Genomic DNA, 12,243 nt, shown 5'->3' on the forward strand with positions numbered 1-12,243 from the left:
ATGGCATGCCCTCCATTCATTTACATCAGCTTCTTTGTCATCTACTACACTTACAATGGGAAGTTTTCTTCCCATTGATCTATATATTTTTTAAGTTTAATAAGATATTTAATTTTTATTAATTTAAATTTTCTGTAGTCAATCTACATTTTTTTCCCTGTTATATTTTCCAAGTAGGTATTACTAGTATTTAGGAAGGCTATTAATTATAGTATGTTTATTTTATAACTTCAGTGAGTTAATTCTCATGTTTCTTAGCTAATTCTCTTGAATTTTCCTGATAATATCATTAGCTAATAATGGCAAATCTTGGCTCCCAGTGGTGTGGTTTCGTTTGTTTGTTTGTTTATTCATTTGTGGTGCTTCCTAAGAGCCTGACACTCTTGTAAGCACCCTGACACACTTAATCCTTACAAGAATCCTGAGGCAGATATAAACATCCCCTAGAGAGGAAACAATTAGAAATTATATCACTCGCCCACTATCACACAGCTAATAAGTGGTAGTTAAATGCTAATATGGTTGTTTGACACAGACATTTTGACATGTACTAAAAATCCCACCAAATGTTTATTATTATCATCAAGAAACACAGGCAGAAGACATTGTCACCCCATCCCCTTAGGCAGGTATCTTGAATAATGGATGGTCAGGGTTGTCTATTGTGAACAACAATTAGTATTCTTTTCTTTCTTTCTTTCTTTTTTTTTTTTTAACACTTTGAGAGGGACATTTCAAAACAGGAACAAAACATCTTTTTTAGGTAGGTGTCTCAGGAATTTCAAATTTCAAAACCCAAACTCGAAATTGTTTTTTAACAAGATGCTATATTACAACTATGATAACTCTCCCTCCTTTACAGGATTTACATCTGTAATTTTTATTTTCTCATCTACTGCATTAGTTACACTCACAGAATCCAAGTCTCTGCCTTCTCCACAAGCTACTGGGCATGGGGAAGAAACCAGCAGACTGAAGAGATTTCTAGCACAGCACATTAAAAACCATCAGCCTCAGACGGGTCCTCAATGATTTCCACCAACGCAGTATCTTGACTTGTTTCCTATTCTCATCCCCTCCTTCTTCTCCTCCTCCTCAGGCCCTTTTTCTCACTGAACAAACTTCCCAGCTGACCTCGTCTAATCCATGGCATTTAGTATTTCCAGCTAGGATCTCTTTTCTGAACCTTGCACCTCTGTGTCCAAATAACTACCACACAATTCCATCTGGTTGTCTCACAGATTCTCAAATCCCACTTGCCCCGAACTGAACTTTCTTTACCTGTTTCTGAGTGTTCCCAGCCCTCAAAGGGGAACACCAGACCTCGATGATGACTGCTGCCGCCTCTTCCTCACGATCAGTTATCAAGTCCTCCTGCGTCCCTCATCGATCTCTCAATTACCTCTATCTTTCCCCATCGCCACTGTCACTGTGCCGGTCTAGGCACAACCATTTCTTCTGTGGATTACTAACAAAAGCCTTCTAAACTCATTTCCCTACCTCGAGGCTTGATCCTCTGAGACCAATTCTCCATACTGCAACCTTCACACCTGCTCTCTCTCTTCCCCTACCATCCCCCTTCCCTCATGCATTCCTACTCATACTCTAGGTATCAGTAAAATGTCAATTTCTCTGTGACTACCCTAAACTGAGTTATCGACTGCTGTGTTCCCAGAGCAACATGTAATTAATTGCTCTACCAAAAGCACTTCTCACAGTACTTAACTTTCTTATTCCTGAAAAGTGGGGACTCTTGTTAATGACTATACCACCGTACCAGTACAATACCTGGAACACACAAGGATGCAATGTTTTTCGTTTGCTTGTTGATTTAGCTATGCATCAGGTGACAGTGGTAGGCAATTGGGCCCCCTTGTCTTTATTTAATGTGGATCCTCAATGATTTACAGGACCCCTTTTAATGTGTATGGGAAGGTCTATAAGGTTCCAACATTGAATTTGGCTCTTCTGAGATGGTATCAATCATGTTCGTCACGAGATAATGTTCTCATCATGTTGAAGAAGTCTGCTTATACTCGAGGTTTACCAGTTTCTACTCATAAATGGATGTGACTTTATTTTAAATATCTAATAGGCAGGTACTGAGATAACCCTACAGATTCTGACACAAAGGATTACAGTTACAAATCTCCTAATATTAACCTATCTTCCCATGCAATCTTGGAATAATCTCTCAATTATTTTAACACACAACTGAAAACTTGCTAATATACTAATCAGTATTTTCATATCCCTATTCATATGAGATTGTTTTGTGGTTTCTTTTCATTGATTAGGTTTTGCCATTTGGATTCTCCTGGTATCACAGCACGCGCTGAGCTTTCCTTCCATCTTCATCAGTGTTCTAAAATAGTTTAAAACTTTTTTGAAAGTGGCACAAATTCACCTTCTTCAACTTTTTTCCATGGTTATCAGCCTATTAAAATTTTCTGCTTCTTGTGTAAGGTTTGCAATTTTTGTTTTCATAGAAAACAACCCATCACATCCAAGTTTTTAAATCTCTCAAATAAAATATCTGTACTTATACCAACATACAATAATTTTTAAACCTCCTTCATTCCTGTAATAATACAGGAATGAAGGAGGTTTAAAGTATAATTTCTTATACTTAAGGGAATGTATGTATTTCTTTTCTTGATTTGCCACTTTTTAAATTGTACGGCCTTTCAAAGAAATCTTGCATTTATTTACAAATATTATTATAGTACTTCAGTTCTATTTTCTATTTCATTAATTTCTTTTATCTTTAAATCCCTTTTTCTGCTTTTCTTATACTCTACCAATTTCTAGAGTCAAGTGATCAGATAATAATTAGATATATAGTTACCATTTATTTGGCACTACTGGGCCCAGTTCTAAGTGTTTTACGTGTATTATCTCAACGACCCCTCACCACTCAATAAGGCAAGTATAACTGTCCTTATTTTAGACAAAGCCACTGAGGCTTAAAAAAAGTTAGATTACTCTGCTCAATAACAAAGTTGGGAAAACTAATAATTGACCCCAAATCTGTCAGATCCTAGAGTACTGTTCTTAATTACCATTACATAAGACATGAATTTTACTTATCGATATAGAAATGGTTACATCCTGCAAGTTTTGATTTGCAGCAATCTCAATGTCATTTTTCCAAATAAGGTGTGACTGCAGTTTTGCTCTTTTTTTTGAAACAAGTAAATTTAAGAGCATAATTATGAATTTTCAAGGTTTTTCTTAAAAAACCTTGAATTATTAATGTTTAGTTTTTTTTTTTTTTTTTTTTTTTTGTGGTATGCGGGCCTCTCACTGTTGTGGCCTCTCCCGTCGCGGAGCACAGGCTCCGGACGCGCAGGCCCAGCGGCCATGGCTCACGGGCCCAGCCGCTCCGCGGCATGTGGGATCTTCCCAGACCGGGGCACGAACCCGTGTCCCTTGCATCGGCAGGCGGACTCTCAACCACTGCGCCACCAGGGAAGCCCTAATGTTTAGTTTTATAGCAACTGAGGTCAGAAAGTGGCCCATATAATTTCTAACTTTTGGAAATGTATCAAGATTTTCCTTGTTCATTCTCAATACATATTGAAAGTAAAGGTTTTTAAGTAATTGGCTACTTTAACTTTTCACAGGGCTCTTTGGACAGACTCTCAGGCTATTCTTAAGACCTGGCTGATACTTTGCACAAGCACAAAATTTGAATTCCAGGAGATAATCCTATGACTTCTACCAGTGTCAACTCCTTGCTTACCTTCCAGATCTCTTATACTCTTTTTTGTAGGACCTTTCCAGAGACGGTGATCTTCGGCTGTCCCGGTGCCTGTGTCTCTCCCGTTCCCGCTCTCTTAAAGGAATTAATACACAGAGCTGTTTTCAACAGAAAGACTCAAAACACCATCTCTTTTCACTGAATTCACCTTCTGAATAAATGAACCTCACCTCACCTAAGAATTTTGCAGGCACTATTCACTATGGGAATTTTTATTCATCCTTCATTTATTAGAGGATAAAGGAGTGTTTCACGTTACAGAAGTTAACTAACTTGGACATTTCTTGCTGTTTTCTTTAAAAAAAAAAAAAGAAGTCATACTTAATACTGAGCAACTAAGGGAATTTTATCATAATCTTCTCTTGAGACCTTCTAACCAGCCAACCTTGATTATTTAACCTAAGAGGAAAACTTCAAAGGATTCAACTGTCTATTGATTTCTAGAACACTCTTAATTTCATCCATCAAATATATGCCAGTTAAAGCTTTTACAGTAAAGATTAGGACAAGGGTCTATAATGAAAGAGTTCTAAACTCTTATAAGTTATAGGCCTGAGGTATAGTTCTAGCCATCACTAATTGTCATGAGACTCGAAGTCACTTTACCTTTAAATGCTGTCTTCATCTGAAAGAAAAACTCTAAATGGAGACACTGAGTTTACTCAGTGTAAAACTAGAATGTAGGATTTTGAACCTTCCAATGTGACACCAGAACTTAGTAATAATAATAGTAATAACTTGAGTCTATTTAGTAAGTACGATGAGATCTGAAACAAAAATCGGAACTCCAGTGTGTCTATATCAGAAATAAATCTAAGGGAAGTAACTACTAGGTCTTAGAATGGGGGAAAAAAATGCTATAGTAGTCTGAGTCCAGCAAGAAGACTACAAGAAGACTACAAAAATGTCTGAACTCAAAAACATCTCCCTCTCCCTGCACCAGGCTTCCCTGGCAGTTCAGTGGTTAAGACTCCGTGCTTCCACTGCAGGGGGCACTGGTTCGATCCCTGGTCTGGGAACTAAGATCCTATATGCTTGCCATGTGGCATGGCCAAAAAAAAAAATCCCCCAACCTACAGCCAAACAGAAGAAATGTAAATTCACTGAAATCAAAATTTACAAAACTGATAGAGATCTTAGATATTAAAACAAAAATTGTTTTTTCACCTAAAAATCACCCCTCCTCAAGAAAGACTCCTTTGAATAATACTTTTAACATATACTTAAGCCTCAGGTACACACCAGCTGTGCAAAGTAAAGGAGCCAGTGCTTGGAATTATACATTCTTTACCTGATACACTTCTAAATTTACAGTTTACTTTTAGGCAGTAAATCCCAGCTAGTGAGCGGTACCACATGACAAAGATATAATGTAATTTGTGATGGCATGGCTGCTGAAAAAAATAATTGCCTATACTTCCAAATAAAAACTGTATTTAGGGACTCCCTGGTGGTTGGGACTTCCGCTTTCAATGTGGGGGGCACGGGTTCGATCCCTGGTTGGGGAGCTGGGGTCCCACATGCCTTGGGGCCGAAAGGCCAAAACATAAAACAGAAGCAATATTGTAACAAATTCAATAAAGACTCTAAAAATGGTCCACATCAAAAAAAAACAAAACAAACAAAAAAACCCTCAACTTAAAGGATATTCCTAATTTTTTGTTTGTTTTTTTAACATCTAGGGGATAGAATTTTGCATTCAAGAGTGGCATTTCTGATGATGATTACTACCTCTGAGTGGCTATGAACTGAAAAGACCAGTATGGACATAAGTCACAGTAACATTATATGATAAAGCCATTTAAAGCAAGAAAAACAATGCTTGGGTTATTTTTCCAAAAACTTTTCCCTGTTTGGAAGCATAGTATTAGATACATAACACTAGCTCTCTGATGACTACACGTTGTACTCAACAGAACAGCTATGGGGATTACTGTGCTATAACACTACTCATTTGTGGGAAGGCGCTGCACTGCACCTTACTGGTTGCATCTGCCGCTGCTTCTTTTCCCACTCCCCGGAGGAACCCTGATCTTTCACGATAGCAAATGCATACATCTACTTCTTCACAAACTTCCTCTAGAAATGGTTTGCCCTAAAAGGATCTTGTAATTATTATTCAACCAGATTTCGGAGCAGGAGAAAAAGAGGGAAAATGAAATTTGAAAAAGGACAGATTCACTTACCCCAAAAAGCAAGGGGAGAAGTAGCCAGAGGACAGACTAAAGAATTTGCATAAACTTAACACAACCTAATGCACAAATTTGTGAACTTTTGGTTTTCTCCAATATACTTCTAGAAGTTATACTAGGACTTCAGGTGCCCCATGTTTGTTTCACAGAAGCATTCCATATAAGACAGATGACTGACACGCTACTAAGACCCCAAAAGGAGCTGATTTTAATGTGGCTGTGACACTAAGGCAGCTCCTGGGCAAATATCCCAAATACAACATTATAAAACAACTCCAAAGTAAATAAAGGCCATTTAGAAAGATGAGCTAACTGCCTAAGGTCCTTCATGGTAAAGGGGTTGCCTTTTAGAATAATGGAGATTAAGGGTAATTCTTTTGGCACTTGATTTCACTTACTGATAGACATCCTCAGTTTACAGGACATCTGTGTTTCTTCAAACAAACACATTAACTCCAAGCTTAAGCCTGGATGGAAGAATCCAGGATTTTACAGCAGAGCCCTAAAAACTACAGCACCCCCAAAACGGAAAAAAAAAATGCCACCTAGAATGCTGAAGTTTGCAGCAAAATGTTTCCCCAGAGATAGGTTTATTAATAATCACTTTGTCTGAAGAAAACTATTAACAAATTCTTTCTGATTTAGATTTTCACCATAAAACTGTAAAATAAACCATCACAGGCCTCTGCCAACTAGTCCATCACAGAATTAAGAACAAAACTGACCGGGAACAGTAAGTAAGTCGTGCTGAAAAGACTTTTAAAAGTCTACCAACTCTGTCAGCTTTGGCCCACCAGAATCAGTCACCTCTGAAGGAAATATGTTCCTTCCACCTTCCACTGGGCATCAGGGAGAAGCAATAGAGCATTTTCCTTCCAAACCTTCCAAGCACTGGTCACTCTCTTCGGGACTGAGAATGACTGCTACCGTTTACTGGCAAAATGTTCAGTCAGAATCAAGCCCCCAGCCATGAGAACAACATGGGAACTGAGAAGCACACTGATTCCACAGAGGCCAAGACCAGCTCTCCACAAACCCAAGTAACGGAGTGACCACTCTGGGGACCTCAAACTTTTCAGCACAGAAGTTCCACAAGACAATGAAGGTAAACACACCACAGCAGACACAAAGAGCAGCACTGTTACCAGCTTGACAACCGGAAAACCTCAAATCTTCATCAATATAAAGAGTTCACTGAAGGTACGAATAAATATTAGTACAATCGATATCTGTGCATTTTTATTTTTCCATCTAAACCAATGGTTGTTAGATTTTTGGTGTAATAGACTCACACCATCTCTTAAAAATCTGCTGTAAGCAACTGATTAACTTATAGAAAAACATACATACACAAAGAATTTGCATATAACTTCAGAGCACTTCTAGATGCTCATCTATGAGTGTCTGTTGGAAACCTTATTCTCTTGTATACATAGATATTTGGTCTTTTGGAAAAAAAAAAAAGAAATGTAATCTGGAATGGAATAGTACGTTTTAAATGCAACTTTCTTTAGTATGAATATGTTTCAATGCAACAAAATCAAAAAGCCATTTTGAAAACTGTAACTTTGATAATGTGTATTATTTCATTTTATAAAGGAACAGAGCAAGGAAGCAACAATATATGATAAACTTCCACTTATCCTGAACATCAGAAAGCAAGTTCTGCTTGTTAACTACTTCGATTCCTGACTGATAACATACGCAGATCAACAATTCCAAAAGAACTCAAGTGCTGTAACCTGATATGGTGATCACACTGAACATAATTAAATACAACATCCACACAAACAACTACAAGATCTTTTATTGATCATCATTAAAATGTCAACTGTATTATGCAGAGTAACTGGCTTACATTCATTGAAAAGAATCTATGTTGATAATTTTGGGATGCTTTTCCTTTTATAAACCGAAATGCACAGCTGGACCTTTTCGGTTTGGTTGTTGATCAACAAAAATGGCCTGTGCCAGGGCCTCTGCACTTCATTAAAAAACACACATGTGCTTTACCTGCTCCGCTCATAGCTCCTGTGGCGGGACGGTGTCCTCCCCCGGTCATAATCGGATCTGTAGCGGCTGTCCTGCCTTCTCCTGTCAGGACTTCGGCCTCGCTCCCGCCGATCCAGGGAACGATGCCTCTCGCCCCTCCCGTGGCTGTGATCCCGGCGTCTGTGATCATCATAGTGCTTGAGCCTTTCTGGGGACCTCCTCTCACTGGGAGCCTTTGGGAGTGGGTATGGAGGGAGGTGCCTAAAATGAGGGCTACTGCTATTATTAGCACTGGGTGAGAAGGAACTGAGGTTGTTCTGGAAGCTATTAAAATTGGGAGGTGGGAAACTGTGGTGCGAGTATCCCGGAGGGTACTGGTAATTGACCTGCTGAGGCACTACGGGAGGAGGTGGGGGGTGGGGCATGGATGGAGGGGGCATCATGAAGGGGAAAGTGCCCTGTCCAGGAGGTGCTCCAGGGACTGGGGGGTTATTGGGACAGGGCATCGGAGGCGGCATGGGAGGAAAACAGGGAGGCACGGGAAAGGGGGGCCTCATCTGGTGGCTGGGGAAGGGGGGCCGGATCGGGCAGGGGGGAAGGGGGCCTTGTGCTGATGGAGGCATGGGTGGAGGGAAGGGCACGAAGTCTGGTCGTGGAGGCAGGAAATTGGGAGCTGGGGCGTTGGAGAACGTGGTGGAAGGGGCGCTCGGAGGTTCGTATTGGTATTGCACAGGAGGCTGCTGAGGGTGAAGCAGTCTCAGATTTTGGGGCCTGAAGGCTGGTGCTGAGGGTCTGGATCCATGTCCTCCTCGCCCTCGGGGACACCCTCGTCCTGGGTGGAATGACATTCTATGACTTTGTTGGAGGAAAGAAAAAGATAAAAGAAAAACTCACTATATATACAGGGTTTTACAAACGCCTGACCATCCCTTAGGCCACTGCCATATCCCACCCATCTAATACTGAGTTCTCTGTAATAGCGGAACCTCCTCATGGCCAATAAACTCCTCTTCCCCAGTCTCAGCCACCCAACCCACTGCCATGGTCAGTCCCTGCTCCTTGTCACTCCCTAAAGCTGCTCAACCATGTGCTATGACCTCACCATGTCATCCCGTCCACACACCCCACGTCTCTACATCTGCACCATCTTCCTGTCTACACTTTCCTCCCCACTCAGCACAGACTCGCAAATTCAACCTAATGCATCCTAAAAGGAATTCATGATCTTCCCCTTCAAGACACCACCACCTGCTCCTTTTTTAGTGTTTCCTGTCTCAATAGATGAGACTATTTACTGGTCCTCAAGTCATATACCAGGGGTTACCTGACAACTTCTCCCTTATCCCCTCTAGTTAAAAATTTATTTTCAAATGCCTATCATTTCTGCTTCATAAATACTTCTTGAGTGCATCCATTTCACACCATCGTCTCCTGCCTGGCTACTACAATAACACCCTTGCGGGCCTTTCTACAGCCACTGTCACCACCCCAAGGGTTTTGTTAGGTCCCCTGCTCTCACACACTCTGTGCTGCTTCTTGGCAGGTCGTACAATGATTACAGGTCACCAACTCATTACCTCATCCCACCTTTAACGTCTGCCGGCACCTCAGAACTGCCAGGGCCATCAGGGCAGGCAGTGTACATGGCCCACATGAACACACTCCCCCTCTCCTCACATATCTAAACCCTTCCCACCCTCAATGGCCCAGTGCCAGTGTTTGCTTCTCCCTGTTCTCCCAAAACGGCTGCCATTACTGTCATACCACTCACCAGGTACTGCCTTGCATGGTGACGTATTATCTGGGTATGTCACATCTTCCACAGAGAATATAAGCTCTAGAAGACAGAAAGAATAAATAGACATAAAAGTGATTCCCAAACTGCTAATGCTAGAAAACATTTCTACAATTATCTTAACACTGATTTTGCATCTTCCAATGCAGTTCGCATACTAACAAAATTAAGAGCACGCTGAACTGAATTAAAGTTTACAGCTAACTTTTTAGATATCCTTAATACTTGTCTTGCTGACTCAAAATAATCAGTAGCTTAAAAGACTGGAAACTTAGGCATACTCTATCTCCAATTTGCTAAAAGACTGAGAGAAAAAAATCATTTCTGTTCTCCCACTCCACACTCCAGTTTACTTCACAAAGAGACCAGCATTCAAATTCAAACTTAACTATAATCTTGTCAACACAACAATTTCCCTTGATTCTCATTCTCAGCTCTTTCCACTGAAGAATGTTACAAACAGGAACGGCTTTCCAAATACTTAGGCTTCAGCAAAATGTTTAAAAAACCCAAATAAATATTAACTGCAAAAAGCTTTAATGTAGAAGCATCTTCCTTCTAACTAAAAGCTTTACCAATACGCTTAAGGTAGATTTTCCAATGGCTCATGAAAAGAGTTTCAGATTATTTAGCTGTATCAATCACTGTGCTTAATAAAAAGTAGATACCAAATGATATCTGATTAATGATTATTATTCAGTTCAAGGCCCTCTTGATAGACCTAGGACCTAGACAGCCCATCTTGCCACCACAGGCTACTCAGGGCCCACAGAATCGAGTTCAAACCACACGTTTGGCATTTAAGGCCCTGTGCAATCTCGTCCCAACTTCTTCCAGGCTAATTCTCCATTAACCTCCCCATGAAGTGCCTATCACCCCAGATTTTCCCAGTTGCCTAACATACAAAGTACTATCACCCCGCTTGTTCTTTGCTCCTGCCCTTCTAAAATCCCCTACCCTATGAATTTGCCCGTTGAATTTCTTCTACCCACCAACCAGGCCAAATGCCAACTCTTCTGTGCTGCCTTTCCTGGTTCCCTTCAGGAAGTAATCCCATTCCCTCTACACGTCCGTTGCTCTTAGTCTGTACTTAATTCTTTTATAGCACTTACCAGAGACTGCCTCATATTACAGTCACGTGTGCGCATGTCTAACTCCTCCACTAGATTATGAGCTCCTTGATGAAACGGGTTGATTCACAAACATTTCTGTATCCTTCACAGCCCCTGGCAGAGCGTCCTGCACACAGTAGGTGATCAATAAATGTTTACTGTCTCACCAGTGATATACATTTCTGTGTTGCTACTGTACATTTCCCTACTGCATATATCCACAACAGATTGGCATTACCAAAACCAGACAAAAAGCAGGTCTTTTCACTGATTCATGCAACATTTAAGGGGCCTATACATGTGGGGCACTGTCACAGGTCCTAAGCACTCAAAGATGAGTAAGACACAGAGCCCACAGGACTCGTGAAGCCCAGAATCCACATACAAATACAATTTTTAAAAAATAATATAATGCTATAAACACAAGAGGTATGCATAGGGTCCTGGGGAACACAAAGGAATGTACTGAACCTAGAGTTGGGCAACAGTCAGGATCACCAACACTCCTGTACTGTGTGTTCAGACTGCTGTTGAAGACTCACCATTAGATCCTCATGTGTTTCTAGAGACAGAATATCTGAAAACACTGATTATGAAACTGACCTATTAAAGGCATAGTCAGGCTGTGTTAGGGTGCGACAAAAGTCAAAAGTCAAGGAACTCACTGCAACTGGGAAAGTAATTATTTTCTGCGTGTGCCTACTCCTAAGTTGCTGTTTGGAAGCAGGGAAACTGAGGGAGCTGTTTTGCACAGTTAACACGTCCAGGAACATCAGTCTATGTAGAAAACGTTGCAAAGTGTGCCTACATTTCTATTAACACTCTCTTTCTCCCAGCTGAGTCCCCAGGCCGGTCTTCTTCGGCTGGCTGATCCGAAATTACGTGTCTCCCTGTTCACATCTCCCGCCAGATCGTGCGCCCCACGAGGTAAGCTTACGGTCTCACTCCCCTCCGAGATCCGGGCGGTCCCAGGGCTGAACCACCGCACGCGCTCCACAATGAAAGAAAGATCTCATTTTTCACTTCTATTTATTCGCAGGATCCGGGCCTAAAGTCGCTTTTTCGCCCTTCGCTGCACATCTGAAGAGGGGCTGCCCGATCCTAATTCCCAGGCGCCCCTCGCCCCAGCCCCAGACTCCAGCCCCGTTGAAATCAGGACACTTGGAAACACTCCCTCTTCCAACACCCGCAAGCTGCCCCTTTTACCTGCAAAAGGCTCTCAAGCCGCGAGGTCGCCGTTAGAGTAAAGCCAGACTCAAATTGCAGCTGCCAAGACCTTAGCGTCGCCAGCGCCTCCGGAACAGGAAACCGAGGGAATTAAAAAGCGAACCTGGGAAAGCCGGACCACAAGAGGGAAAACTCTTGGGCTCCTCGCAGCGCCTTGTGCGC

The 12,243-nt window shown here is 41.4% G+C and overlaps 1 protein-coding gene across 3 annotated transcripts in view; it reads right to left on the reverse strand.

Annotated features, from left to right (window-relative positions):
• Positions 1-12,168, reverse strand: part of DROSHA (drosha ribonuclease III) — a 130,546-nt gene extending 118,378 nt beyond the window's left edge. For all 3 annotated transcript variants that reach the window (XM_082650267.1, XM_082650266.1, XM_082650265.1), the window contains exons 1-5: positions 12,061-12,168; positions 10,855-10,981; positions 9,719-9,784; positions 7,969-8,802; positions 3,746-3,838 (exon numbers count right to left, since the gene is read on the reverse strand). In XM_082650267.1, the coding sequence (XP_082506393.1) occupies positions 3,746-3,838; positions 7,969-8,802; positions 9,719-9,735 (944 nt within the window). In that variant the 5' untranslated portion in view covers positions 9,736-9,784; positions 10,855-10,981; positions 12,061-12,168. The remainder of the gene's footprint in view (positions 1-3,745; positions 3,839-7,968; positions 8,803-9,718; positions 9,785-10,854; positions 10,982-12,060) is intronic.
• Positions 12,169-12,243: the final 75 nt, after the last annotated feature.

Source organism: Grampus griseus (genome assembly GCF_964374135.1).
Source record: "Grampus griseus genome assembly, chromosome: 3".
NCBI lineage: Eukaryota > Metazoa > Chordata > Mammalia > Artiodactyla > Delphinidae > Grampus > Grampus griseus.